Genomic DNA, 24,674 nt, shown 5'->3' on the forward strand with positions numbered 1-24,674 from the left:
TTTGCAGATTCGATAACATACATGTATGTATGTAGCATGTAAACCAAGCGATCATACGTATAAGCACTGCGGAGTTCCGATAGCAAAGTAGTACCGTACGCAGATCGAGTGCGTGTGTGACTTCCCTCATTGGAGAAATGTCGTCGACACTCGTGGCCGCGAAATAAACGACGAAACATGTCCGGACCGACAGTCAGTCGTGCGCAGACACCCGGCGGTGATGTTCAAATAGGTGCAACGGTGGGCTGTGTAGTCTGTAATAGAACTGACAAGCTGTTAAGGTGTTCACGGTGCAAGGCCGTCTCCTATTGCACCCAAGAACACCAAAGGCGGGATTGGAAACGTCACAAAGAATTTTGTGCGACTCATTCGGTGCGATCGATCGTACCAGATTCAGTTGCAACGTCTAAGCAAAATTCCGTTCTGGAATTGAGCAAGGACTCCTCCTCCCTCAGGAATTGCCAGTTTTCAAATACACCAATAGTTTCTAACCTAAACGAGAAACCAGTGTCAGAAACAACGCGGGGATCGGAGGATGCTGCTCAAGAAGTTCATTACAATGCGAAACATTCTGGAGGTAACGTAAAAGTTTGTTTCTACTTTCTCGAGTTTCTTTTTCTAAATTTTTTTATATTTTAAATTTTACGATTATCAACATTTCACATAAAAATAAACGTTTCGATGAATAGTTTGTTATTTATTTATTATTGGAATCGAATATGCGATACTTTTATCCATTCTTTCATTCTCTGTATATTATAGATTAACTGCATATGTCACTGTATTATTTGCAGGAGTAAATAAACAGGCAGAAAAAGTGAGGGAACTGTTGGATTGTAAAGAACGTCAAAATCCTAAGAGGAAATCTAGCGGTACCAAAACAAAAGGTAGCCGTACTAACAGAGTAGACGGATGGACTTCTCCGATAACGTACGAAGGAAGTTCAGAAGACACAATCCTAGGTGCCAGAGCTGAATTATTGAATCCTGTCTTAGAAAGTTCAAGAATCCTTGATAACTTGCAGGACAATGCATTAGACATGCCTACACAACATCACAACGGTATGAAGAACTTCCCAGAGGTTCATTTCACTCACGATGAAGAACTTTTACCACCTTTCCTCCACAAAAACAAGTATAATCTTGAAGAGCTAATAGACGAAATATGCAGAAATGTGATTAGAGACATGGATGAATACGGTATGTGTGTGGTAGACAATTTTCTAGGAGCAGAGAAAGGTCTTGCAGTGCTAAACGAAGTTTTAAATATGTATAGTGCTGGATTATTTAAAGATGGACAGTTGGTTTCTAATAAAGCAGGTGCAAACGACTTAAAGACAATTCGTGGTGATCAAATAACATGGTTAGATGGAAAAGAAAAACAATGTCAGAATATTGGGATGCTTATATCCCAAGTGGATGCCATCATTATGAGGGCAAATAAAATGTGTAACAATGGAAAAATGGGCAACTACACAATCAATGGAAGGACAAAGGTAAGCGTGAATATATTTTTTATTAAATAAATAGCAAGAGTATTTGAACTTTTTAAATTGATTTGTGCTTTGTACTAGATCTTATCAAAGTTTCTTTACATTAATTAAATGAGAAATGTACATTTGTTTTCATTAATAATTAATATCTTAATGTTTATTAATGAAATTACATAGATTAGGATTCATATTATGATAAATTGTTATGGATTACTTTTTTTCTGCTTATTTTAAGCATACATCATAGCATGATTCATGTTGTTTTGAAAACATTGATAGTATTTCATTAAACAAAGTTTTATTTTTTTTTCGTTTGATGTTTAATGATAATGCGTAAAATATCGATTATCGAACGCATATTTGACTACTCGTTAATTAAGTTTTGATCAATTTAGACAAGTAAACTTTTTCGAACAAGGCTCGTGATATCGAATATCAGGTATAAAATTAGACCGCTAAATTCGAATTAGCACATCAAATTTTAAATTACATTAATCGAAGGTTCAGTTGCATGTATTCAAAGTATATATAAAATAAAAATCATGTAAACTTTTCATATATATTGAAAACACTGCCTCTTTTTTTTTTTAAATGTAGTAGTAACCATCGTGTATATATATAGTAGTCCTCGTAGGTGTTAAAAAATATTAATTAGATCGAATCGAATGGAAGTTGAAAAAGTTTTCAAAGAAATTGTTTACAAATACTCATTAATTGAAATTTTAATTGGAATAACACGAGAAATAGGGAATTGTTGACAAGTAAGCAGGAAACAGGTCTGTCATATTTCCTGGTTTCTCATAAAACGTCGATGATAAATAATATGTGTATGTACGTATATGTAACTGTTTTATATCGGTGAAAAAGAAAGATCGCGCGTCCCTTGTGAGCATCGACGTTTAATCTCGTAGGCGTTTGGAAAATAGTGATGGGGAGGAGAGGGGCGGTGGTGGGCAGAGAAGGTCAGGATCCCGAAATTGCAACGATCTTTCGGGTAGCTTAGCGCGCCAAATGAACGAATCGAAACGAGAGTGGGAACTCGCGAGAAGTGCAGTCGGTCACGTACGCCTTACGGCTAACTCGCACCCCGTTATCTCTTTCTCCTTGTCTTTCACCGACTCTCCCTTTCGTCTCGTATGCCAGAAAACAAACGGATCGTAATGTCTTCTTTCCGATGATGCGTCTCGTTTCCGTTAAACAAATTTGAAATTGCGCGCGTTTCGTGGAAACGAGACGTCGCGTCGTCTCGCTGAGAAATCTAAAAAAAGAAATATGTATCGCTGGTCACTCGTACCTGACTGACTTGTGTAAGCTTTCGTGTGATTATGTTTAGTTTAAACGTGTATGTACACTGAGTTGCATTGAACTTGTCGCAGTGAAGTTGGCTACAAATTCACTAACCATTCACGCCGTGTCGGTGAGCCGATGGCGAGTTCGGTTCACTGACGCTGCGGTGTGAATGTGTTAGTGAATTTGTAGCCAACTTCATTGCGACAAGTTCAATGCAACTCAGTGTACACAGGGTGTTCACAAAGAAGGTTATCGGTCAAAATTTACTAGTGTTCTGTGAATATCAATGATACATTTAGTAATGTTTCTTTGCACGTAGGGCAGTGGGTCATTTTCATTTATTTCTTCAGAATTGTTAAAACCGAATATCATTAAATTCCATTGAGCTTTCTTTGCAATAATTAAAATTTATATTTCATAAAAAATAGGGGGAAAAAAAAACAAAGAAATGTAACCAATAACTGCTCCAAAATGTTGAATTTCCCTATAGTGATTCTTCCAGACAAACAACTGAATATATATGTATTTTTAAACTGAACATATCCTGCGTTCTGTCGCTGCTCCATTTATAGCCAGAGAGAAAATATTCGCTATAGTTTAAATTCTTTATTCTTTATACTATTAAAAAAAGAAAGCATTAGAAATAAATTGTAATCTATAAGACTCGGTCTTTTTTTGTTAAGAATTAATAAGTTGATAAAATAAGTTTTGGTACAGGTGAGAATTGATTCCGTATTAGTCGCGTTCGCGAGACTGTACATACAAGGGTAACCTTCGTGAAGGTGAAAGATTTGACGAGGTGCCATATATGTATGTATGTACATATGTATGCATTTGTGTACAATGTATAGTTAAGTTTGATGAAGGGAAGGAGAGCGTGTACGCGTGTACCAATCGTCTGAGAATGATGTCATTCGTCTTTCAGGGTATTTACCGATCTCTTGTTGACTTTCCGATCGATTCAGAACACCTTCCTTGTTGTAATTTAAAATTGCGATCCTTGGGTTACGATGTTTCATGGTATTTTTCTGTTGCGAAACCAGTTGCTTATCGTGTCTCGTGTTTTTCTTTTCACGTTGTTTTTAAGTACTTACATGGTACATATGTATACCGAGAATCGGGGGTGGACTTCCTTGGGGAAAATAGTGCTCTAGAGGAAAACTCTCTTTTTACTCGCCTCTAAATCTTTATTAGAGACAATTTTATTTAATATATCTCTTTTTAATTTATACATTTCAGTTATGTATTAAATTTGATAATATTTAACGATTAAAAATTATATTAATTTTTCTTCTAAATTAGCGAAGCCTAAAGTAAAGTAGTACCATAAGAGTGTTGTGTCATCTACAGTTCTATTCAATAATAATTGGAGATTATTCTTAATCTTCGCTCTTGTGTTATCTCGATTCGCGGTATTTTCACAATTCCTTTATTTTATCGTTTTATTATTTTCAAGTATTTACTTCCATAAAATTTGTACAACGTTTGTTCTGTGCAATTTATTGTCAAGTGCAGAAAGAGATTAACGTTGCTTTTAGAAATGCTTTTCCCTGAAAGCTTTCAGATAAACCAGATAAAAATTCAACTCTACAATGAGTTACGTTTATCTTCTCGAATGAAGATAAAGTGAAATTGCTGGGAAAGGTTTACAACACGCACAACTTATGTACTTGAACTTTTATTTTACTTTACTGCTCATATGATCGTGCTTGAAAAGAAATCGAGAAAATATGATTTACAGTATATGATCGTTATATTGTCCCGGAGTAGCGCTGTAAGAACGGAAAATTTGTCAAGTTTGGAAACTTTCAGTTCGAGGGGAAAGGGAGATCAAATTTTTGTAAGTTACGATGGTGGTTGAAAATTATTTTATTTTGTGAATTATAAATAGCTTAATTAATCTGATTATTTCGTATACCTCTAAATTTACCCACATAATAAATTTTATAATACTTTTCTGTGCAGCTGAAAGTAACAAGCGTTTCACGATACAAAACAATATAACGCAATTTTCTGCTTTTACTACGTTCAAGATAAATTTAGCGCAAATAATCATGCGGTTTTCCTCGTTTAATGTACGACGTATACATAAGGAAGCGTCCAATAACTGGGCTTGTCCAATCATTTATACGTAAGGTAATCCCCCCATTACCCCTTATGTATAATCAGTAATTCAGTAAAATCTCAAGTGTTTTCCCAAGACAACTGCATAAACTATTAAAATAAGCAAAACACAGACACTTGGTCTACCACGTCGTTTTCAAACTCGAACGGTAAATGGAAATTAATATTTTCATTGATTTCGCGAATCTTAAATTCCTTTTCCGTTCTACCTTCAAATACACAGACGCTATGTTATAAATAAATTGGATTAAGAACATACCTTCAGTAACTAATCTATAAGAAATATGAGCTACGACGTCACTCATAATACATACTGCTTTGGCAGATTTATTCGGAACGATCGATCATTTAATCTTCTGTAATCCTCTCCTGACGTTTTTCTCCTTCATAATTCACGCCAAATTTGATTAGATGTATAATATACATGATTTTTTTTTTTTTTTTTTTCTTCATTTTAACATACATTTACTGTAAACATTAGTATAGTAGCCATTTGGTCTTATGGGGTTCACAGAATGTTAGAAAAATCTTTAAAAATTTATAGATAAATTAAACGAATGAAAAAACTGCTAGCATTATTTCATCTAAAAACTATACACAGATATAGTTCTGATTACGGACTTTCGAACTCATTTTTCATCGTTCCTAATCAGAAACAGAAACATTATCAAGATGTATACCTATTTTGGCAAATTATGTTCCTTATCTGTGAAAAACGTGATAAGTTGCACGTAATATGTACAGCATAAGTTTTTTCTTTTTAAAATTGCAATTTATCTATATCATATCGGTCAATAAATTCAGTTATCTAAAAAACAACAAGGCCACAAGTAGGGGGGAGTAAGTGAGAGAGAGAGAGAGAGAGAGAGAAAAAGGAAAGATTTTAATCATATGTTTCCAAGGTGTATACATATACATACACATATGGTGAAATCACGTAATTGAAGTCATTGAATTATATTGTTTTGTAATTTATTCTAGACAAGAATGATGTTTCGCGTTCAATTTGCTTGTGAAAATATGAAAAAAGATAATATTATATTTAACTGATTAGAGGAGAGTCTCTTCTAATGGTTAAAACAAAATGATAATGCTTAGCTGGTAACAGTGCTCATCAATTGTCTACTTCAAGGTGATTCGATGGTGCACAATGGTCATTGAAAACTATCTAATGTCAATATTGAATCTACTAAAATCCAGTGATGTGTTTTCAATGAAAAGCTGTTTCTAGTTTAACTTGATCCAATGCTTTTTATTACAATTAATAAAGATACGAAGGCTTTTATTAATATTTGGGGCTTCTTACAACAGGAAGAGACCAGAATATTTTTGTAAAGTTTCATTTGGTTTTGGAGATAGTAACCAGATCTCATGAATTTTCTAGGCGATGACGCCCACCTTTACGCATAAGCAGGGAAAACGATCGTTTCGTGGGTTACGTGAGAATATACACGGCAACGAATGTATGTAGTACCAAGGTTAACGCGCTATTTGGGTCAAGGCTGAAAGGCAATCCCTATTTGTACACGTCCTTCTCTTCTTGCTCTCTGCCGCTACTATCAGCCCTTTTTGTGCACGTACGCCCATTCAGAGACCTTTGGCTGCTCTGTGTATGTATGTAGTTTCACTGATACGTATCCGGTTTACATTAGCGCTTGACACGCTACCGTGTCTTACCGAATGCGAGATGGATTTTTCTGTAGAATCTTGGAATTGCAGGATCCAAAAATTTGGAAATATTTCAACCTTTGGATCTCTGGATCCTTTTTAAATCTTTTTTACGTGTCGTCGAGTCTTTGAGTTTTTTTATTACAGAATCTTTGAATCATTCAGTCTTTGTCAAATCAAATCATCGATACGTCTCAGCTCACATGATTTAAATGTTGTTTATCCTTTACTCTGATTGATTGATTGATATTAATTAGATAGTAATAAGTATCTAAAGCCATCAATACCCCTATAAAGCCTCGTCACGATAATTAATATTAAAAAAAAAAAAAAAAAGAAGAAGATGAATCGTTTCATATCCTATTATAGATATGCAACTTGTGAGTCACACAATTTACCCGTTCCAACGAACAAATATCTTGTTGTGATTTAATTCTGACTTGGTCGTTGTCTTCTAATTATTTCTGGCCCCGGTGGATAACGTTTTAATTGATATTTCGAGTATTCAAATGTTTGAATAAATAATTTTGGGAAGTTGTACATAATATAAGAAGCTGAATGAATAATTACAACTTGGTTGAAATTCCACGTGACAATAGTCATTGAAAGGAAAGGAAAGGAAAGGAATAGGGAAGTGTAATGCTACATACTTATGCACTACTACGCGATGCTACTCACGAAAGGGAGCAACGTGCTCCAAGTTTCATTCAGCATAACGTGGTGCACGTAGTCAGGCAGGTACACCTCGCTCAAGTCAGAAGTCATAGGTCTGACAATGAGACCACCACCTTCGTCGCTACATTTTGTAAAAGAGGAAACGCTTAGAATAATTCCTGTGTAGATGTTTCTTTGCATACAAATTCATTCTTCGATAATAATCACTTTGATTATTTTCATCAAAGGCAGAAAAAAATGGCCCGACTAGCATTACGATGTTAGCAGAAAGTTATTATTACTATGTACAGCTAATTAGTCCCGATTAAAAGTATTAAAGTATTACCGTATCGTTACGATTTTTTTAATGTTCTTGAAAAGGTAGTATCGAAATCTTATCCTATGTAGAAACGTGAATAAAAACATGCAATTTTCGCAAGAAAACTAACAAGACTATTTATCTCTCTCAATATACGTATCGAGTTACTTTAAACATTTAATAATTACACGTATAATTTGATTTTTCATTAAAAATCATCCGTTACATAATTTATAATTCAGAAAACATTATTTCGATAATTTTTTCCTGCACATTTTTTAAAGGAAGAAACGTTTACCGATGATAAGTCGATGTTACACCGGTTGCTGTATTTTTCCAACCTGACGAATTGCATCACAAAATTCCACGCATGCACATACATATACGTATTGTCCACCAATCACAAAAGGTCCCATGAGAATAACTAAATCTGATCGGTCGCGCCCCACCTCAACTTACACGTACTTTCAGTTGTGGTGTATGATTGGTCGAAATGGTCACATATGTAATTAGTAATTAGGCTCGTGTAAAACTAGACGGTCAGTCGATTTGTGCATAATTACCCCCTCTCTCGCCCCCGCGCCGTCCCGCAAGACTTCTTCTTGTGATCGGTGGGCAGTAAGCAAGTAAGTACTTATGGTATACTTACGTATTCCGTACGTTTGCTAATCAAGTTCTGTTACAAAATGCCACAGAGCATGGTTCGGGTCAATATTCCGCGAGGTCTGGGTGATTGCTCGATAGAGTAGATCTATATTTTTAAGAGTACGACCGGCAAGGACACTCCAAGTTTTTCCTCGATAAAACGTAACGCAATTGCATTATTTTCCAGGCGATGGTGGCTTGTTATCCTGGTCACGGTTCGCATTACGTGAAACACGTGGACAATCCTAATCGAGATGGACGATGCATCACAGCCATATACTATCTCAACCGGGATTGGGATATCAAGGTAAAAAATACACCTACATATTACGTTCAATCATCTGATTTTAGACGACGAGATACTTTTCTGGATGCTTTCCTAACGCTTTGCGACACAACGGGTAAATATTGTATATCGACACCTACGATGCGACGATTGCTTGGCGACAATTTTATTTATAAATGCTACGTTATTTCTCATTCGCCGGATATACAATTTAACACGGTTCATGGTCGTTTCAACTCTGAAAGAGAACATTTGTAGAAAGGGTAATCGAAAACCGGATAGACCTCGAAAGGGCCTACGTGAGTTACTTCATCCAACACGAGCATAGTGTGTTGAGCAATATTTACGTTGGCCTACAGGAGAAATAAGGGATGTTTAAACACGTGCTGCCTTCGGGAATATGAGAGCACCGGATGTTGAATGTCTTACGTGATACAACGCGCGTCAGCCACGTCCAATCGCACGTACTGTGTAGAGATAGAAAGATGACAAGCGGTACGGCACAGGGACAAAGGGAGCTCTTCGCACGGTTCGCCCTATCCCCACGTTTGATCGTAGCGCTAATCACTTGTCGCCAAGTCTCGCTTGCCCTCTTTGTCAAACGATGCGATTAGTATGTGATCCAGTATGTGAACTGGACTACGACCAATCGTATCTGCATTCCTTCCGCTCGTCATCTTCTCATTTCTGCAGAGTACAGCCCGCCGATCACAAGAAGTCTCGTGGGACGGCACCTGTGCCGTAAGAGAGGGGGGGTTTACTGACCACCTAGTCTTACACGAGCTTAATTAGTTATTCTCATGGGACTTGGGATCGGTGGACAGTACATACACTTTAATTGTATAATACAAATTATTTAAATTATATAGTTTTTATATTATACGTAAAATAAAAAAATATTACTTGCGTTAGAACCTAACTTATAATTCCAATAATAAAATACTAATCAAATTGTAATGGACCCCAGTATATTAGTAAATTTCGTAGTGCATCGAGTGTAACATTTTTCTAAATTAAAAATATTTTTATACTATTTTTTTTATTATATGATAATTTATGGTCGATTTTTGTATTTATAGAAAAATGGTGGCCTGTTGAGGATATTTCCAGAAGGCTGGCGTGATCAGGTAGCGAACATCGAGCCGCTTTTCGATAGAATACTCTTCTTCTGGTCCGACAGGAGAAATCCGCACGAAGTACAGCCAGCATACAAAACCAGATATGCAATCACTTTGTGGTACTTCGACGCCGAAGAAAGAAATCAAGCTTGTCGAAGATATCAAAGAGAAAGTGGGTACATACATATATGTAAATATATTAGTTGTAGCCAAACAAAAAACCAGGAACAAGTTACGTTTGGTATGCAGATATTATATCGAACAAATCTTATTAAACAAACTTTTTTCTAAAGATACCGCTTGATTTTCATTATAATTTCATTGTTTCACTTTCATTTTATTATATAATAATTTGTTTGCAATTAACTGTACTGTAGGTGCAGATTTCATTATGTTTATTAACGTGGTTTTCCAGGAGAACTATACGCGAAGAAGGAAAGTTCGTGAGACATGGAGTTTAAAGGACCGTTACACCATCCGTCGACTGAAAGTGTAACTCTACTAGCTAAACATACACACCTGTACATAGTTACACGAAGAAAGCGCTGGTACATAAGCTATTATGTATTATTCTGTATTATGATATAGTCGATTGCAGGTGATACGAACATTTGAGCATAAAAAATGTTAAGAAAGTGCAATAGATGTAAGCGCGTTCTTTTTTTCTTTTTTTTACATTGCGGCACTGTAATATATTCGATAAGTGAGTGCACGTAGCTCTTACGGCGATTCACAATTACACATATTATTAATCTGCGTTATTCTAACACTTTAACGCTCACACTCTAATCGAACGTTTGAGAAGTAAAGAAAAAAAAAAAAAATTAGCATTCGCTTGCCACGGTTGAAAGTTTGTTAGTTTCCAATATTTGGAGCATTAAGAATTCATACATATAGCATTCGTAATTCGTATACGAACGCTAAGGTACATAGTGTACAGTGAAAAAAAAAATAGTATGCGCGCGCGCGTGTGTGTATGTGTGTGTATATGGGTAAAACAAGAGTGAAAATTTGTGTGAAAGAAATGAAGCGATTTGAATAATAAAAATGATGTTTCTATCGCAAAACTTTGCTAAAAAATTGTCTTAATTATTATATTTCAAATACATTTGTTCCCCTTTGACTTCGGTGTATAGCTGGGGTATTGTTACTGCAGGAGATTGTAACGACTCGCAAATTGTATTGTCATAATTTTATTATCGCATCTCATGTGTTACACGTTGTTCTACGAAGTTATAATCATTGATGTTTGATTGAACGGCCAGTAATTAACTTATGCTTCCAGCGCAGTGAATTGAGATATGTCGGGGCCCAGTCTGTACCTGTAATATTGTTGTGTACATTGCGGAAAAAAAGGTAGAAACACTGTGTTTAATATTGTATGTATCTATTTATATAAATCGGTAAGAGAACAAAAGTAAACAAAAAACAAACAAAAAATAAATGCGTACTTCCTGTGTCCCACATAGAAAGTCTGAGATACAACTTCGTTAGTCAAATCTGAGAGAGAAGTAAAAAGAGTGTGTTGAGTTCTTTTTTTCTGAGGTGTATTATGTTAAATATTAAACTTATTTGTTCGATAAGACTATCGTTAGTAAGTTATTGAATTTCTCTTTCGCTGTATTATAGGACACGGAGGACCAACAAATTACCCCAGTATCCTCAACGAGTGATTAAGCTATTTTCGATGATCGAACTTAATTTAATATGCTCTTACTTTAGTTGTAAAAAAAAAAAAACAAAAAAGAAAGAAAAAAAATTGTTGTGGATTAAGTTATGAACTGAACACGCATTTTTTAAGTATTGTAAAACTGATGAGAATTGTGATGTGAAAATAAATATTGTATAAAATTGGCATGTAATTTGTTCGTTTAGGAACGAAAGATTTTATGAATTATATTGTTGAATATCCTTTAAACAGCGCTCGTAATCAAACCTCATTCATATCTTTTGGAATAGCGCAATGTTCGATCAGATCTAGAGCTGGAATGTATACTTTGAAAGAATAATTGTTCTTTGGAAATAATCCAGGATTGATTATGTGACAATTTGATTGCTTCGTTTCATATGATTCAAATTTGTCAGCAGATACAATCAGATCAGGTGTTGGATATAGTTGCAAAGCATGATCAAGCTTCCAGTATATTGGTACTATTGAAAGACTTATAGGTGTCAAATGGGATTGGCAAATAATTGATTTGGCATACTGAAATGTTACATAAAAATTAGATAAGCAAATTTTTAGATAATACATACATACATACATAAATGATACTCACATGATCATAAATGTTGCCTGTATGTGGAAAGTTAAGCGTATTTCTACACATTTTTGTTAAAATATCTTCTCTTATCACTACAATTTCCTTTGTACAATATTGAATTCTACATGGATTAGTAGTAAATATTGCACCAGGAATATTCTTCCTAAAATTTTCAGTTAGACATTTTGGAAGTGGTGATCTCGGTAAAATTTTTGCTGATCCTATATCCTCTGAAGCAGGCACAAAAATAAATTTCGAAGATTCTTTTATACCAGGATACTGCTTTATTATCTCGCTCAAATCTTTGAGTCCTTCTTTTAATTTATCTAAGCTTGTTGTACTTGTTGGAAAGCTTAAAAAATGTCCGCATAATACAAAAGCTATAGGTGGACAATCGGCATATCCTGCTAACATAGTTTTAAATTTTTGTAAAACAACAACGTCATCTAGCCACATTTCGGATACAAAGACAATCATTCCATCTTTATTGCTGTCTTCGTAATGTTTTAATTTTTCTGAAAACTTTAAAGAAAGTTTGTTGGAACCACCAAATGTGTTGGCATTACCAAAATCAACGCGTGCATTATGAGTTGATTCTGCTGGTGGGAATCCTATTTCTTCCACATATAAAACACCATCTCTGTAATTCCCGCTAGCTATTACCATAGAAGCTTCTACAATTAAACCATCCTGAAAATTGTATCAAAATGTTAAGGAACATAATAGTTAGAAAAATATCATATGCTTAAAGATAATTTCCACATTTATTTTTTTAAAGTTTTCAAAGGATATTGCTCTCCGTAAGTCAATCTTAATGGTTCCTCCTAGGTCTTCCAAATAATACTGACCCTCTGTTAATTGTGTTAAAAGACCCATTACGCAAATATTTCCACTTTTATTTTCGCTTAACAAATGTTCAATTGGTACTAATTCAATCCAATCATCCTTTTTCTCACCAAGCTTGGGAGGACTAAATAAATCGTGTCTTAAAGTTCTGTACCAAAGTAATTCATATCTATTTTTGAAAATTTCAGTTTTATATCGTGCTTCGGTATATATGTCTGGTCTAATAGTTTCCAATACAAATTTTCTCTTAGATAAGTCATATTTAATTTTTGGGGCATTAAATAAATCTATGACATTTATCACTGTTTCCGTGGATTTTAATGTATCTGGTCTTACGCATTCTTCTATTGCCAATTTAAGAGTATCAACATTAATGTGTGGATTATCTAAATTTTCAGCTAAAACTTTCTCCACAATCTGTGTGAGCCAACTTATGCGTTCATTTTCTTCTACCTTTAAAAGTTCCTTAGCAAGAGAAATGCTAAGTTTCCTAGATATTAAAGTATTTTATTTTTATGAAAATTGAACAATTAAATTTGTACATATAAATACCATACATTTAAAATATAAAAATGTACATACCTTGAAAGGACAAGACCATATAGAGAGAAAGTACTTTGTACTGTTTTCACTAATTTTTCATCGGCCATAGTTATTTAGTGTTTTATGATAAAATATTTACATTACACATAGTACTTATTTACTTACAATACTTGGTACAATACAATAAAAGATATTGACGTTTATGAAAGACGATATTATGACAAAGATTTCCCGCCTTTTTATTATTGTCACGAAGCGAGAAGCAAGCGATAGAAGGGCATTACATTACATTGATGGTGAAGAGCGTTTTAACTGAAATGCACGAAACAAGCACATTTCATCCTGTAAGAAACTTTAAACAATTATTTGTATAAATATAAACAAATATTTCATCTCTGTGGCTCGGGGATTAGAATACGGCCACGGTAACGCCTGTCTGTCATAAGAGGCGACTAAAAGGGGGACGAAATGAAGCGTGCGTTGGAACCGTGGCTATGAACAATCACAAGCTTCGTTTTCGAATTGAAAAATCGAATATCAATTTCCAAAGCGCGTATTTCGCTTTTAAACAGCTGACAGCTGAGCAGGTAGTTGTCGGTAGTAATCGGAAGTTGATATTCTACTTTTGAATGGCTTACATCTCAAAAACGAAGCTGCAAATTGTACCGACGTGCTGCTGCCGCGCTTGTTCATGGCCACGATTCAAACGTAATCAGTAACCAATACTCTCGCGATTCAGCCCGCGTTCTACGAGCGCTATAATTGGACACTGTTTTTCGTTAATAACTTAAAAATGAAATTTTAATCAATATTTCGGCAAGGGAAAAAGTTGTTCAGAATCAGCTCAACAACCACCCCTCCAGGGAGACCGCCTTCTGAGACATCCTGTATATATATGTATACATAAATACACACATACATTTGTGCATACCATTCAAAACCTAACAAATGTATACATATAGACTTATATATATTATTTTTATTTTTTAATCTATTTAGTTTTATTGGATTAAAATCTTACTTTTACTCGCTAAATCAAATTCCTAATATCTGGTCTGTATATTGGTATGCATATAAAGTTTCTGTTGTGTACCTACATACGATTCTTAATTTCTTAAAAGATCATTTGACAAATTGTTAGATAAAAAATATTTACGTTTATAATTCTTCTGTTTTCCATATTTCAGTAATTATTAAGAAATCGATTTTAACGTTACAGTAAAAATGACAAAGTATTGCAAAGTAAAATCTGAAATATCTTGCACCGTATAAGGTTTTGTGCAACATGGCACCAATTATAACTGGTTATTTTGTGTTTAAATCTTAAAATTTTATGGTGGTAAATTGACAAGAGTTGTAAATAATTATCAATCTGTTCTAATTTTAGTCAGAACACTGTAATGAAATATTGGTTTTATAAATTCGTGATGGTTTATAATTATCAATTGTAAATCAAGTTTTTTCAAAATGGCAGAAAATCTTTCGAAACGACCTACTAAAGGAATTTTGAAATTATCTAGCAGTTTCGATAATCCGGATCTACCTAGGTAAAAATGATTAAAATTCATTAAATTGTCTTATATCAAAATTGTAGTTTAAGTTTCATCATTTTAAGAAGCTGTATAATAAAGAGTAATCTTTAGTTATCAGTTACCACTTAAATAGGATAGGTTTTAAAATTATTTTTGAAGGTTAGGTCAAATAAACTCATTGTTCTTTGATTTTTTAATGTCATTTTTACTTTACTATATTGTATAATCACAAATTAATATCTGTTTATTTGCATAGAAATTATAATTTAAAGAAAAATTATAAGTATTAAACCCTTTTTAGAGTACACTAAGTGTATATTATTATTGAATTAAAGTTTGTAATGTATTATAATTGTTATTATAGACCAAGTAAAGAAACAAAATGGGATGAGATGAACATAATAGCAACATTGCATCCAGCGGAAAAAGATTATGGTCACATGAAGATTGATGAACCAAAAACCCCATACAACTATGAAGGCCTGCATAATGAATTTGAATTTGATCAATTAGATTCTACTGCTGTTGCTGCTAAGTAAGTGTGTAGGTTAATTCCATTAAACGTACACATTTTATTCTCTGTTACAAATTTCTTTTATAAGTAAATTTAAAAAAACAATTGTAGTACACTTAAAAGATGCATTGTTAAACAGTTAAAAATAATTTTGCAATGAATTTAGTAATTAAACAGTATTACCTTACGCCTTGTAATGATTGTAACATCTTAATAGTTAAAACTGACTAATATAAAAGATAAACATACATACTTCATATTATATCATTAGATTAATATAATTATTGTTACAATAGATTTTAAGAACTTGCAATGTATTTTATGGTGCAGTAATATAATAGTATACATATGTCCAAGTTAAGAAATAAATCAACATTTATTTTGCTCATGCAGTGCCCAAACATTGGGCTTGAAGTATCAGTTTTAATGTAGTATAGCTGAATTTTTGAGGCAATGCTAAAAAACTATAATACAGCATGTATCAAGCAAATTTAACAATTACACATTGTTAAGCTTTAATTTACAATATGCTATTTTTTATTTCTCTTAAATTCCTCAGTTACTCTAATTTATACTATTTGTTTAGAATTTTATACCAGGATTCGCTTAAATGGCAGCTATCAAATTTAAATTATGCAATTATTTGCTACTAAGAAGCAGCATCATTATCATCATCATCATCCATCATCATCATCATCATCATCATCATTAGGTTCTAACATTGTTACATACATAATGCTGAAGTGTTGATGTTGGGGTTGAATGTTAACAATATAATAAATGTGTATAAATGTATGTAGATATTTTATGTTGATTTATTTTATTTATTGGAATAAATCTTCATTGGTAAGTTTTAGAGTTTTTTGAAATGTACATTTGCTACTTTTGCTTCCTAGAGTCACATACCTTTATTGTTTTCAGTAATTCTGCATACAAAGAACTACGTGTGTGGAAAACTACTCGAGTTCCTCTGCACAATATTATTTAGTTTTCAAGTTCAAAGTAAATGGACCAATTTTTGAAATGGTTCATATTATGTACAAATGTTATACTCAAATAATTTTTATGAAATATATACACCAAGAAATATACAAACGATTTCAGAAGGTATGTAACATCCTGAAGTTGAGAGTCATATGACTTATAGTTATAATTTTTTAAACGTTATTAATTGTCAAAATTGAATGCACCTGTATTTAGGCGTTTTATGTATTTTCAGCCTCAGGGTACAAATCTAATCTATAAAGTTGAATCAAAGCTGTAAAACGATGATAAGTTAATAATTAAGTAAAAAGAGTAAAAACTTTATATGTGTAATAATAAGTTCATTTAATAAAAAAATAGGTGGAATACAAAAAGATACACTGTCCCCTTTTTTTTTCTTTTTTAATTGACATATAAGATTAAAAACAGCAATCAGGCATACAATTTTTACAATAAATAATGGAATATTCGGTTGGTGTAAAAATAAATGTGGTTTTTACGTATCGAACATATGATAAAAATCACAATTATTTTGCATCAACCTAATAAAATTCATAACTGTACGTCATACAAAAAAATGTAGTTTACTTAACTAATACCTATCATAACTTCTTTGCTGATTTAAGATGTTACACATCTTCCAAAAGACTCTTACATCTATACCTATTTCAGAAAAATATTCATTTCTACTATGTGTTATTTAAGCACTTAAATGGAGTTGGCATGTATTACAAGAATAGAAAGAAAAATAGTTGAGTAGCTTTGATTAAAGCTTACAGCATTACATTAGTATTTTACAATGTTGAAGAAACAATAACACATGTACATGTATGTACACGTGTATTTATGAGAAATAGAATTATATTCAGTATTTTGGCACAATTGTTGATAAATTTCTCATACACAAATTCCAAAAATAGATTTATTATAAATTTATTATTTTATTATTAAAAAGAATGATAAAACAAGTTATTATATTGTTAAGAATTGTGAAAATTACTGCACAATATATATATACATATATGTATAAAGATAATATATGATCTTTAGAAATTTTTAAACAAAACAAGAGAGTTGTTATTTTAATAAAATTATTAAATTGCGCACATATTACATTTGATTTTATAATTGAAGTTGTTATAAAATAAATTTCTAATAATTTATCTTTTAACTTTTACAGATTGGCAGGAGGTAGTAAACCAAAAATATTTGAAGAATCAAGCGAAGATGAAGAAGAAAAAGAAACACCTGAGGAAAGAGGTAGGGAATTAGTTATAATGCTTAACCTTAAGTTTTATATTAATGAAATGTCATTAAAATTTAGTCATACTTATAACAATTTGGATATATATGTATATAACTTATTACAATACTTAAATTTTAAAATAAAACAATATCTATAATAGACTGGTAAATTTTTAGTATAAAGAATACTACTACTAGTACTATTACTACTATCATTATTATTATTATTATTATTATTATCAATATTATTATTATTATTATTATGAAAGATTCAAAGATATTAAAAACAAAATACGCAAAAAATAAATTGTCTACAAAAAAGAAAAAATTAATTATTCAATTATTATAATACTAAATAACAAAGGTAATTTCAATTAATTTACGAAATTTTAGAAAAACGAAAAGCATTTGAAGCAAAAAGAAAGAGTCATTATCGAGAATGGCAAGTTGTTCAGATGGCTCGAAAACAATTACTTGAACAAGATGAAGAAGATGAGGATGAGGACCTTGAACAAAATGAAGATAATGAAGAAGATGTAGAAAAAGAAGACGGTGGTTCTTTTCCTTCAGAAGAACAAATCAATTTTGATGTTAGATTCAAATGCATGCCATCCTGTGATACAACAGAACAAAAATGATATGATAACGGACGTTCATTAATAATATTGATCGCTGAAACTTAGAATTCATTTATTCGACATTTTGAGTTTATGAAACATTTATTCGCCATTATATGACAGTTGATAGATAAAGTAATTCTTTAACTACTCTAACAATAATATCTGTTTTAAATTAGTTAAACGATTAAGTTAATAAATTTTTTTAACTGATCGATTTACCAGTTTTCAAGAATTAACTTATTACGTAATCAGTATAATTAATTACTCGACGAATTTAGCATGGATATGTAGTCAATTAGGTACATAATTAGTTAATATCATAAATAAATAATTAATAATTAAATAATTATTCAATTTAGTTTTTTATTCTCAGTGCTTCAGCGACTTTATTCATTTGACAATATTATTAAATTCTAAATAGTACTTATTCCTTTTGCTTCTATATGAAAGAAGGTTGCGAAGAAAAAAAAACTTTACTGTATCTTTACATTTAATGGTATCATAATTCCTTATGTATAAAATTCAAAAATGCAACCATACATCTATTTATTTATCATGACAAAATCACAGTATTTTTATAATATTCTTTGATGCTGTAACAAAGAGCTGAATTAATTATTAATTATTTAATCAACATTTAAACAGCAATTACTAATTGCTGATATTTTAATTCATAAATTGTTATTATTTATTTCGATATAAATTATTATATTAATTATACATATATTACTTGGTTTTGAAATCCATCCAAAAAATTATAATATTGGCCATGTGTCCATTTATTTAATATTACTTTAATTATTTGCTATGCAGTGCATTATTAGTCTCGCAGCGTTTTACTTTGCATATAAGAAATTAATTGTTTAACAGATTGAATGTTTTACCAAATACTGAAAATATATTTATTTTACAGTAAACAGGGTAATCAAAATATTTTATCTATTTTTTCGTAAGCAGCGTTCATTGACAATTTTTTCTTAAAACTGGCTATAATTATTAAAGTAATACATTATTAGGAACGTATTTCTAAAATTATTATCAAATGATTTGTTAAATATGTTTCTAAAATTTTCAAATATTGCACACTCTATACTATAGTCGATAAAGTAATTGCATCATGCATGCCCCAGCGAGATATGATAAGAGAGGAAATGGTAAAACGGACTGTTTCCTCTATATGAAGACCTCTTGTTGGTAATGCAGACTTAATCTTACCCTGGGATGTCCGGGACCCTACAAAATTATGACTCTGGTAATAAAGGTATGTCCAGTCTTGTTGGATCTGTAGTCACTGTTTGAAGTGTATTAAAATTTTCAGAAATAGTAATCGTATTTAGTTAAAGATTTGTGTTGAAAGTGATTATTATGCCAGTTGGACCGAAACTTGAACGACAGTCAATTTGATTAAACTGTAATATTTAACACGGGTCAGTTTTCTCGTAAACGAAGAAAATCGGTTCTGTTATTTAACAGTATTATTATTATTATTACATTTCATCACAACGGGGGCCGAACAGTCAATTATGTCCGTCTCTCAGATGGAAAGTATCCTTTTTATAAAAATGTATCATATTTTACTTATCTGTGTAACTTAAAATATAACATGAATCATTTCATATGAGATGTAATCAAATGTCATTACTCATTTTGAAATATCAAAGTATTTTACTATTACTTTTGAACAAATAAAGGAAAGAATATTTTCTTAAATGAGCTTTTAGAAAATTTATTTAATCTTAAGTTTGCTGTGAAGGAGTTGGAAAGAAATTCGAAAAAATGTGAAAAAGAAGAAAAGGTTGAAAAGGCTAAAGTAAAGAAAGCAATTCAGAAAGGTAATATGGAAGGTGCACGTATCCATGCAGAAAATGCTATTCGTCAAAAAAATCAAGCACTGAACTACTTGCGTATGAGTGCAAGAGTTGATGCTGTAGCTAGCAGGGTACAGACAGCTTTAACTACACGTAAAGTTACCCAGTCAATGGCCGGAGTAGTAAAAGCTATGGATGCAGCAATGAAATCCATGAATTTAGAAAAAATTTCTGGTAATAGAAACCAAGTCAATATTTTAAATACATTATTATCAATATATAAAATAATATATGCTTGTTAAGTTTGTCATTATAGCATTTACATAAATCTATCGGTGTTAATGTATTGTAACTTTAATCTCAGGTTTAATGGATAAGTTTGAAAGTCAATTTGAAGACCTAGATGTACAGAGTTCATACATGGAAAATGCTATGTCTCAAACTACAACTACAAATGTCCCACAGAACGATGTTGATAATTTATTACAGCAAGTTGCAGACGAAGCTGGGTAAGTATTTGCCTTAGAATTCTTCTATAATAGTTGCAATGAATTTAAATTTAATATATAAGATAATATCAATAATAAATTTTTTTACTTATAATTACTTACAGTCTAGAATTGAATATGGAATTACCATCTGGACAATTAAGCACTATAGGTTCATCTACTGTTAGTCAAGAACAGGATGAGCTTACACAACGATTAGCAAGACTTCGCGAATAGTAACATAAACATAAAAAAGTTATATTATAGGTGCATGATAAAATGATGCTCTATGCTTACCTAATCTAACCAGCACTAACTTGTTAAGAAGAAAAAGAGAAACATTTTTCAAAACGCACTTTGTCTTAAAAACAGATATATTTTTTATTTACTTTTTTCATACAAATCCATCTGAAAAGAACAATTAGTAACGAATAAAGTCTACTATAATAATTGTTTCGTTTAAATACTTCAAATGAACGAATATTTTATTAAGTTAATTAAGTATATTTAGCTATACAAATAAATATATCTATATGTTTCATGATAAGTACATGTTATCTAATAAATGTAGATGTTTGTCATTGCAAAATCACATTTTATAGAAATTTTCATACAAACGAGTAGAATTAAGAAATGTGATATTTCGAAAAAGTTGACAAATTATCTGTTGGTATTTTGAAAGGGATTTGAAACTATATATATGTATGTACATTTATTGTAACATGTACAATAAAATAGTGAACGTGTTGAAACGTTCTGTAAGGGTTTGCTTGTAAATTATATACAAATGAAATATAATTTTAATACATTCAATAATTTTTCAATTTTAAACGCTTCAAATTTTATTTGTAAACATTGTAAATTTTATATTACTAAAACATTGTTATGTATGACAAGTAATTGTTTCTACATAATATGGAATACAAAATTAATTATAACATAAATAAAATTATAATTTAACGTAGGTAAATGATTTGTCCAAATACAACAGTTTTATCATTTTTTATAATATTCATTTTATACACATATTTTGTAATTTTACACGTGTATATCATATTGTTTGGGTAACAGTAATCACATTATTATATTTATAGTTTATGAGTAAAAAAAAAAATGTATGTAATTAACTTGTTTTATTTAACTTATAAATCGTTTAGAATAATTAAATACGTAGTAGGTAATGCATATAAAACTTACTGTTACGTTACTTATGCTATAAGCGCTTAAGTATGATGAAATACTCAAATTGATGAAATTTATATAGTAGGAATGTACGTAGATGATGTAATACTATTTCTAATTAGTGTATCCGAAGCTTGTGGTATAGCAGAATTTTTGCGGAAAGAATGTTTATGAGGGTAAAGATTAAGTGGTGGTAAATTTGGATGTTCAATTCTCGTTGGTGAACTGACACGGGGACGCGATGTTCCTTTCTGCATGCCTATAATTAAAGTAACATTAAATTATGCATATACAATTTGCGTGGCTTTCAAATAAATTTCTGGAAGACCGGGAGATTTCGAGCAAGGTATGCGTAGTACATTAATTAAAACAATAATAAGTAATAATACATATATTACCTAACTCATTTGGATCCAAAGTATCATTAAGCTGACAGTAATCATTTTTTATTAAGGAAGGTTCTTCATAATCTACAAACGCAGTGTTATCAAATGCTTTGTCGTCCTTCAGCTGATTCTGAATTGGCATAGCAACCGGCGGATCTGCGTAAGTCTGGAAAATCAACAACCTATTTTCAAATATTTAAAATTGTTGCATATTTTAAATGTGCAATTGTAAAAAAATATGTACATCAATTGTTTGTACAGTTGGTTTGTTTTTTTTTTTTTAATTTTTATTCACCTTTTTGTTTTTTGTTTTTGTTTCTTTTTTTTAAATTTCAGGAAACACAGAATAATTCACAAATGATTGCAAAAATGAAAGAGTTAACGAATCCTGTTATTTAAATTTATTATCTAAATAATAGTAAAATTTTGTACATTGTTAATAAATTAAAACAGCTGTTCTCAACAAGCGATATATAGTACACTTATCGTTAATGATATTGGAATTCTTAAATGTTGATCCTAACGGTACGCATTTACGACAAAGTTGAGAATAGCTTAGTTAAGGAATTATTAAATGCATAACCATAATATCATTAAATTGCCTTGAGTTTTACATGTTCAGTTGGTGTGGTTGAACAGGCACGTTTATGGAATTGTCCGCCGCCAATTGTTTCATATGTATGTTCCTCTAAATAGTGTCTTGTAGTACCCCGTGGTGTAAGTGTAGCCCACATAACACGACTATCTTGCATAGCATCAGTCGTGCAAGGATAAAGTACAGCTTCATTTTGAATTCTTCCCATTTTTGTTTGTATGCCGGATGTTACGTTTGGTATGGAAATCACGCTGCTTTTACCGCTTCTATTACTACAAAATAATTTTTCTTTCAATGTTAGAGAACTATTATACATTTTATCAATTACATCATTTATATTTTATTTAGAAAACGCAATTCTCAGGAATTGCGAGGCTTCTGTATTTCACTCGGGAGAGGTTTTTAAAATATCGCGCGCAATGTCGATCAATAAGTGAGCGCGAATGCATGACTAAACTTGGACATCATTTTTATAGCACAACTAAAGAAATATAATGTATACTTACAATTTGCATTTCAAGAGCAACGTTGCTAATATTATGCCTATAAAAATTACACCGACACAAGATGATATTAAAACCAATAACCACGTGTCATCGAACACCGTACCTAAAATTAGAGAATTTAATTATATATAATCTCTTACAATTAGTTAGAAGCAAGAAATTTAATATGCTACTAACGAAAAAATTCAAATCGCATATTGCGCCTTTGTTTTGTAACTACAAAATACTTAAAACATAATATGTAAATTGAATTATACTTAATTTTGTTTCGTTTCATCCTAAAGTTAAACGTAAAATTTTTTAATAGTCTAATTAATGCGTAGAGATCGATATAACATAATTAATTGAATTAGAAGAAACCTTGTTGAGGCATTTCTATGTATTGCACCCCTTCGGAACGCCGATCGCAGAAGTGTTTGCACGGGCTATTATTAAGATGTGGTAGAAATGATAACAAATCTGCATGTAAATAGAAATCGGAACCCTGTTGAAGAACAGTTGGAAACGGTGGCGGTGGTATGTGGAGAATGTCAGGCGGTGGTTCCAAGGTACACGACGCACAGTCAGAATTGTTCATTATTAAATCTAAATCCTTCATCTACAATTAAAGTAAAATAAACAAATAATGTATAATCTCATACCTTGTTTAAGTTAATGTATTTGTCCATAAAATTTTAAGATAATTTCCAAACAAGTACATGATTTATTTAAAGTATATTTTTAAAGTAAATAAGTTAACTCGAAATAAATTATTTATAGCATTATCAGTCCATTACACCCGAATATAAATTTAATACCTAAGCAATTATTATACCACGTACATATGTATGTACGTATACCTTTGATTTCTTTCGTTAAAAGACACTTTGAGATTTAATATTTTTCTTCGTACTATCTTTAATTTAATGAGAAATTAATGCAAATGAATTTTAAAAATGATGATTTACATTATATTACGTATTTATAAACACATATCACGCAATAATGACAGTAAAAAAAATAGACTCTCACCGTTAAGCAAGACGTCCCTGTGGAAGTACTATCAGAAGGGTGTCTATTGAGTTGTATGGAAGAGAACAGCGCACGCGTTGTTCTATTGAACGACGCGACGGCGAAAATTTCGCGAGCTGTATTTATTAAATTTCTGTTTATTCGTGCTCAGACTCCTGCCGATGGATTTAATTATTATTATATTTAATTGAACAAATGAAATATCTATAAAACAAATACAACTTACTTTAAGATATTCAGCATAATTGCACGTACAACGAAATATCAATTAAGCTTTTTTTCAAATTATAAAATCAATTATTCCTTTTCTTATTTAAACGTGTATAAAATGTATTGGCAGTAACAAATAAAATAAGATTAAGTAATGGAATTATTTTTCATATATGTAAATTAAAATATACTTTATTAACACATTCAAGAATAATTGAACATTGCGATAAAAATGATGTATGTATGTACAATTTAAACGGTACAAAGTGGTAAAGCCTATACATATAAGACATATATATTCATTAAATTAATTTCTAGCAGCCTTATTTTAATTATTTCGATGA

The 24,674-nt window shown here is 31.4% G+C and overlaps 5 protein-coding genes across 10 annotated transcripts; 3 read left to right on the top strand and 2 right to left on the bottom strand.

The window, feature by feature from the left end:
• The first annotated feature begins 76 nt into the window (after window positions 1–76).
• LOC114873008 (egl nine homolog 1) lies at window positions 77–11,453 on the top strand. Its single transcript, XM_029180838.2, has 5 exons — window positions 77–577; window positions 795–1,495; window positions 8,380–8,499; window positions 9,558–9,768; window positions 10,012–11,453. Exons 1-5 carry the CDS (start codon window positions 178–180, stop codon window positions 10,041–10,043), a joined length of 1,464 nt encoding a protein of 487 aa, XP_029036671.1. The 5' UTR covers window positions 77–177; the 3' UTR covers window positions 10,044–11,453.
• On the bottom strand, window positions 10,967–13,871 carry LOC114873006 (DNA polymerase epsilon subunit 2). 2 transcript variants are annotated; one of them, XM_029180836.2, is made up of 5 exons: window positions 13,289–13,871; window positions 12,653–13,196; window positions 12,427–12,559; window positions 11,876–12,264; window positions 10,967–11,802 (listed from the first exon to the last, which is right to left on the bottom strand). In XM_029180836.2, exons 1-5 carry the CDS (start codon window positions 13,354–13,356, stop codon window positions 11,527–11,529), a joined length of 1,410 nt encoding a protein of 469 aa, XP_029036669.1. In that variant the 5' UTR covers window positions 13,357–13,871; the 3' UTR covers window positions 10,967–11,526. The 2 variants fall into 2 exon arrangements, with proteins under 2 accessions (XP_029036669.1, XP_046144999.1); XM_046289043.1 differs by having other exon boundaries at window positions 11,876–12,559.
• Window positions 13,872–14,345: 474 nt separating this feature from the next.
• LOC114873013 (protein phosphatase inhibitor 2-like) lies at window positions 14,346–18,493 on the top strand. Its single transcript, XM_029180847.2, has 4 exons — window positions 14,346–14,796; window positions 15,146–15,316; window positions 17,460–17,539; window positions 17,918–18,493. The coding sequence occupies exons 1-4, from the start codon at window positions 14,717–14,719 to the stop codon at window positions 18,160–18,162; spliced, it is 576 nt and encodes a 191-aa protein (XP_029036680.1). The 5' UTR covers window positions 14,346–14,716; the 3' UTR covers window positions 18,163–18,493.
• Window positions 18,494–18,597: 104 nt separating this feature from the next.
• On the top strand, window positions 18,598–21,441 carry LOC114872950 (charged multivesicular body protein 1b). The gene is made up of 5 exons (XM_029180719.2): window positions 18,598–19,405; window positions 19,463–19,689; window positions 19,866–20,186; window positions 20,317–20,461; window positions 20,566–21,441. Exons 2-5 carry the CDS (start codon window positions 19,668–19,670, stop codon window positions 20,675–20,677), a joined length of 600 nt encoding a protein of 199 aa, XP_029036552.1. The 5' UTR covers window positions 18,598–19,405; window positions 19,463–19,667; the 3' UTR covers window positions 20,678–21,441.
• Window positions 20,744–24,452, bottom strand: LOC114872949. Of its 5 annotated transcripts, none has more exons than XM_029180714.2 (6): window positions 24,121–24,452; window positions 23,470–23,707; window positions 23,110–23,212; window positions 22,611–22,875; window positions 22,021–22,174; window positions 20,744–21,881 (listed from the first exon to the last, which is right to left on the bottom strand). In XM_029180714.2, the coding sequence occupies exons 2-6, from the start codon at window positions 23,705–23,707 to the stop codon at window positions 21,697–21,699; spliced, it is 945 nt and encodes a 314-aa protein (XP_029036547.1). In that variant the 5' UTR covers window positions 24,121–24,452; the 3' UTR covers window positions 20,744–21,696. The 5 variants fall into 5 exon arrangements, with proteins under 5 accessions (XP_029036547.1, XP_029036550.1, XP_029036548.1 ...); XM_029180717.2 differs by having other exon boundaries at window positions 23,949–24,452; XM_029180715.2 differs by having other exon boundaries at window positions 23,931–24,452.
• Between the last annotated feature and the right edge of the window lie 222 nt (window positions 24,453–24,674).

Source organism: Osmia bicornis, chromosome 15 (assembly GCF_907164935.1).
Source record: "Osmia bicornis bicornis chromosome 15, iOsmBic2.1, whole genome shotgun sequence".
Classification (NCBI taxonomy): Eukaryota; Metazoa; Arthropoda; class Insecta; order Hymenoptera; family Megachilidae; genus Osmia; species Osmia bicornis.

Bases quoted from the DNA above. Each gene is read 5' to 3' on its own strand.
- LOC114873008 (XM_029180838.2), top strand. From the start codon at position 178: ATGTCCGGACCGACAGTCAGTCGTGCGCAGACACCCGGCGGTGATGTT. The intron at 578-794 runs GTAACGTAAAAG...TATTATTTGCAG, and splicing joins CAATGCGAAACATTCTGGAG to GAGTAAATAAACAGGCAGAA. The intron at 9,769-10,011 runs GTGGGTACATAC...GTGGTTTTCCAG, and splicing joins TCGAAGATATCAAAGAGAAA to GAGAACTATACGCGAAGAAG.
- LOC114873006 (XM_046289043.1), bottom strand. From the start codon at position 13,356: ATGGCCGATGAAAAATTAGTGAAAACAGTACAAAGTACTTTCTCTCTA. The intron at 13,197-13,288 runs GTATGTACATTT...TTTAATATCTAG, and splicing joins TATGGTCTTGTCCTTTCAAG to GAAACTTAGCATTTCTCTTG. The intron at 12,560-12,652 runs ATATCCTTTGAA...ACATTTTGATAC, and splicing joins AGATTGACTTACGGAGAGCA to AATTTTCAGGATGGTTTAAT.
- LOC114873013 (XM_029180847.2), top strand. From the start codon at position 14,717: ATGGCAGAAAATCTTTCGAAACGACCTACTAAAGGAATTTTGAAATTA. The intron at 14,797-15,145 runs GTAAAAATGATT...TTGTTATTATAG, and splicing joins GATAATCCGGATCTACCTAG to ACCAAGTAAAGAAACAAAAT. The intron at 15,317-17,459 runs GTAAGTGTGTAG...TAACTTTTACAG, and splicing joins TCTACTGCTGTTGCTGCTAA to ATTGGCAGGAGGTAGTAAAC.
- LOC114872950 (XM_029180719.2), top strand. From the start codon at position 19,668: ATGTCCGTCTCTCAGATGGAAA. The intron at 19,690-19,865 runs GTATCCTTTTTA...ATGAGCTTTTAG, and splicing joins GTCCGTCTCTCAGATGGAAA to AAAATTTATTTAATCTTAAG. The intron at 20,462-20,565 runs GTAAGTATTTGC...AATTACTTACAG, and splicing joins CAAGTTGCAGACGAAGCTGG to TCTAGAATTGAATATGGAAT.
- LOC114872949 (XM_029180714.2), bottom strand. From the start codon at position 23,707: ATGAAGGATTTAGATTTAATAATGAACAATTCTGACTGTGCGTCGTGT. The intron at 22,876-23,109 runs GTAAGTATACAT...ATTATTTTGTAG, and splicing joins TTGCTCTTGAAATGCAAATT to TAATAGAAGCGGTAAAAGCA. The intron at 22,175-22,610 runs GCAATTTAATGA...TTGATTTTCCAG, and splicing joins CTGAACATGTAAAACTCAAG to ACTTACGCAGATCCGCCGGT.